Below are 4,277 nucleotides of genomic sequence, written 5' to 3' on the forward strand. Positions count from 1 at the left end.
AACCCAACCTAACCCAACCTAACCTAACCTAACCCTAACCTAACCCTAACCTAACCCTAACCTAACCTAACCTAACCTAACCTAACCTAACCTTACCTTTAAACAGACCAGAGTTGGTCTCCCCGTTGGTCCGGACCTTTTACGCAGGTGTGAATAGACTCGTGAACCCTGGTGCAGATCAAACAACCGGACCGAGACCTGTTTTTGAGATGGTCTGAGTGTGCTTCCAAACAAACTCTGCTGTGAATACAGACCGGCCAGGAACAGAACCAACTACAGGAAGCGTGCACCTTTTTTACAAGCTACCGTACCCAAACCACATTAGTCCTTCAGTGTTGCAAACACTGTGCTACAAAAAKGAACCATTGTGGGTTAGGGAACGTGGAGCATCTTGTCTCCTTCAGGTTGTGGCACACATTTGACAACACTGTCCCAAAATTATATCACTGCAAAACCTCCACTGAATGAGCTGCTCTTGATATTTTTAAAAGTCAGTCGTTATTAACATCTGTATTTCTGGGTCTGTGCTTGTCCTGACTGTCACCTGCATGGCTTTTCTTATTTTTAAATTAAAGTTTGCTTGCTAAAAGCACAGTGTGAGTGCAAACCGCACCAAAGGAAAAACATGAAGTCACTATTTGGTCCGGACCAAACAAGTGAACCAAAGGACTTTGCAGGTGTGATCCACCCTCCAGATAAAAGCACTGAAGGAAGAGGAGATTCCATGTGATGCTGCAGCAGCTTCATGTACCACAGTCTGTGGACACCACGCTGCCTCACACACTCTGACATCAGCACCAAGAAGTGTCTCATTTTTTAAACAAATGATCTCAATCAGAACAGGAAGTTCAATGCTCCAATAAAAGATGAAAAAATATTTTTATAAGAAATCAGAAGTGGACTTGTTCACCTTCTTATGGTCAATCATGTCAAACTCAGCTTTAATTARGAAACTAAAGCATTATTTCTGTTCCTCAGGTACTACCACTACCTGTTCTCCCACTACCTGCCTCAGTCTCTGCGAGTGCTCGTGGACCGCACATCCAACTGTGAGGACATCCTCATGAACTTTCTGGTCTCTGCTGTAACTCACCTGCCGCCCGTTAAAGTGGCTCAAAGAAAGCAGCACAAGGAGATACCGGTCCCACAGGTATGTCTCACACACACACCTGTGAACACTTGGATTGTTTCTTGACTTTCTGAAGAAAAGACACAGACTCTGTCCTCTCTTGCCAGGTCACCAAGAGCGTCCCCTGGGCCAACCCAGAACACTTCAGTCAGAGGCAGGAGTGCATCAACACCTTTGYCAGCTGGTTTGGTTACATGCCTCTGGTCCATTCACAGTTCCGCATGGATCCGGTCCTCTTTAAAGACCAGGTTTCCATTCTCCGCAAGAAATACAAAGACTTGGAGCGGACTTAACTTAACAAACTGACAGGAGTCTGAGAGTCTTCTTTAGGGACCATCAGGAAAGAAACAAAGCTCACTCAGCTGAGGACAGGTCCACAAGTGACGGAGAGATCCCAGTGGTTCCAGCCAACAGCAAACACAGAACAGACAAGTCTGAAAGTTGTGTTTCGTAGGACTGAAGGTGCACAGTGACTCACTGAGAACAACAAAGCTGAGGACTGATGGTTCCAGAAGRAGCAGCTGTGGTGCTGGTCAGTCCAGTGTCCCTCAGCAGAGACTGCAGCTGAGAGAACTGATAAATCCAGTCAAACTGTAAAACCAATAAAGTCTTTTCTGAAACAGATTTGTGAGATTAGTGTCCTCAGGCTCTGTAGGACATGTCCAAACCATCTGAAGCTGACAGATGTTTCTTCTGAAACTCTACATGCACTTTGATTCAAGCTCCTGCAGCTGTTCAACACACAGCAGGACTCTGAGACGAGTTTATTTGATCTGTACAGGAACTGATGTTTGGAGGTCATTTTTAATTATTATTCAATCAAACAAAAAGCAGATTCAATCAAAAAATATTGTTTTTTTTTGCAGAACAGAAACTTTTGGTTGATGCTTTAAGTTTTTATTTGAACTCAAAAACGTTTTGAACGGAGAGAACACGAACATCTGGGGTGAGATCTGAGGAGCAACTATGTAAGGTGTGTCCCTATTGGTTAGTGCGTACTGGAGTGAGTTCCTGTTGTCCCTCCCTCTTCTTGTTTGAACTTTGACCCCAGCTCAGCTCTGCTCAGGAGGACCAGGCTGCTAACAGCAGTGACACACAGAGTGAGTGATAGGTCACTTCACAAAGTCCCATCATGTTACACTAAGGACATTCATGGAGATGATCTCAGCTGGCTCCCTGACTGCCCTGTATTAAACACAAATATGAGTCAACAAAAAACTTCAAGCATCAAACAAAAGTTTGAGATKCAACCAAAAATTTGTTTTGCAAAAAACTTTTTTTTATTGAAATAGCTTTTTTGTTTGGTTGAAATTATTATTTTTTTGGTTGAAGCTGTTTTTTTTGTTTGATTGAATTAAAAAATGACCTCCACAGAAATGAGAAGTGCAGGAATAAAAGTGGGAAACATCATCAGCAGGATGTTTGTATCAAAGGAGAAATATCAATAAAACTCTGAGTCTGCATGTAATATTAGGATGGACTGAAACATCTCAGATGATGCATCAGGTCACAGTGAAGAATACTGATGTGCTCACAGGTGAGAAAACACACCTGGATTTTTTCATCTCATCCAACTTGTAGCTTGGTAAACACCAGAGCGTAGTCCTGCGAGGGGAAACGAACTGAGCAGAGCTGCAGAGGAAGGCAGGAGCCAGGCTAACTTCATGACTTYCTGAAAATGGTTCATCTTTGGTTTGAGAAAAGACCTGAGGAAAGTTTGAACTGAGCAGGTAAAGAAGCTGTGAGCTTTAGATAAAGACTGGACTAAAGTTTACCTGCATCAGTGTCTTTACACCTGAGGAGGTGTGTCCCCTGGTAACCTGAGGCTTGACCTGATGCTGCTGCAGCTCTGACRGGTTGTAGATGCTGACGGTACCACAGACTCAAAACATTCAAACACACAAACAGTTTGAAAAACAAAAACCTTTATTTCATACAAAAACAGATTTGTTTAGAAAAAGGCCCTCAGGGTGAGCAGGGTTCACACTCAGGATCATCACCTGTGAGCTCAGTGGCTGCTGTAAACATTTACCTGCTGTGACTCACCTGTGTCAGCAGCAGGAAACTGTACCTGAGGAAGTGTTGCTTTCAGCTCACACAGCTGCCTTTTACACAACAACAACCTTCTCAGGTTGCTTCAAGTCCAAATAAACTAACGTGAAGTAAGAACAGGTCAACAGAACCAAGTCAGTGATGAAGAGGAGTAGAACCCCGTGTTCCAGGTGTCACCTGGTCCAGATGAGCCGTCACTTTCTAAGGGTCAACATGGCATTAACATCCCAAAGCAGGTTCCTCATCTGGTCCATCAGAACCTTCATCTCCTGGTTCTTCTGACGCACTTTCTGTCATGAGACAGGTGAGAATTAACAGAGGTTCAGGACATGAGCTCAGGATGTTCAGTCAGCTCCTCAGCAGGTTAGGGTCTGACTCCACACCGCCTCCTGCAGGTGTCTGAGAGCATCACATGACCAGCTAAAGGCTCGAATCAACACTAGAAGAGTTATCAWGGGACTTCTCATGGTTGGAGAGAGCAGCCATATTGTTCAGGGCAAGGACACTTCAGACAGCTGTTAAATGGTGAGGCTGAATGTGGGAACCAGGACATGTTAAGGTTAGATCAGTGAATCTCAGACTGTTTGTCTACATTTTATCATGTCTACAAAAAGCTGTTTGAACAGGAAGAAACCAACCAATGAAAACCTTTTTACAGGTCACTATAACAACAGCCGGGGACAGACCGCTTCATACTTCTTATACGAATTTTACAAATACTGGCATACATGTATATACTGGTACATACTGGTATAGTGCTGGGCGGTATACCGTTTTGTACCGAATACCGGTTTTTATTTTTGTTATGATATGAATTTTTTGAATACCAGACATTCCACTTTAAATAGCGGAACGTTTCGTCGCGGCCGCCAGTGAACTGTTGTTTCCCGGGGGACATTTTTCCTTGCTGCACCGCTATGTGTGTTAGCATGCTAATGTTTAGACCAGCTAGTTGCAGCAGCGGGTGGTGATTCCTCTGCTTATACTGACTGATGTTTAAAAAAACATCCCGTTGTCACCATCACTGAATGTAGTAAACACCTCTTCAGTGACGTGCACAGTTAGATTTAACATGGTTAGTTAATATGGAGACTTA

General features: G+C 43.7%; 2 protein-coding genes across 2 annotated transcripts in view; one reads left to right on the plus strand and one right to left on the minus strand.

Moving 5' to 3' along the window:
- ext1c (exostoses (multiple) 1c) overlaps window positions 1-1,753 on the plus strand; it is a gene marked incomplete in the record, with an annotated part of 58,860 nt that extends 57,107 nt beyond the window's left edge. The window contains 2 exon segments of the mRNA XM_014032760.1: window positions 979-1,150; window positions 1,237-1,753. Coding sequence (XP_013888214.1) covers window positions 979-1,150; window positions 1,237-1,422 — 358 coding nt within the window.
- A 1,284-nt stretch (window positions 1,754-3,037) lies between these two features.
- LOC106535690 (mediator of RNA polymerase II transcription subunit 30) lies at window positions 3,038-3,471 on the minus strand (the record flags this gene model as incomplete). The annotated part of the gene is given in 1 exon segment (XM_074559778.1): window positions 3,038-3,471. A coding segment is annotated over 1 exon segment (96 nt), but the record flags the coding sequence as incomplete, so codon positions are not given.
- Between the last annotated feature and the right edge of the window lie 806 nt (window positions 3,472-4,277).

The sequence above is a fragment of the Austrofundulus limnaeus genome, unplaced genomic scaffold, assembly GCF_001266775.1.
Source record: "Austrofundulus limnaeus strain Quisiro unplaced genomic scaffold, Austrofundulus_limnaeus-1.0 Scaffold1532, whole genome shotgun sequence".
In the NCBI taxonomy this organism is placed as follows: Eukaryota; Metazoa; Chordata; class Actinopteri; order Cyprinodontiformes; family Rivulidae; genus Austrofundulus; species Austrofundulus limnaeus.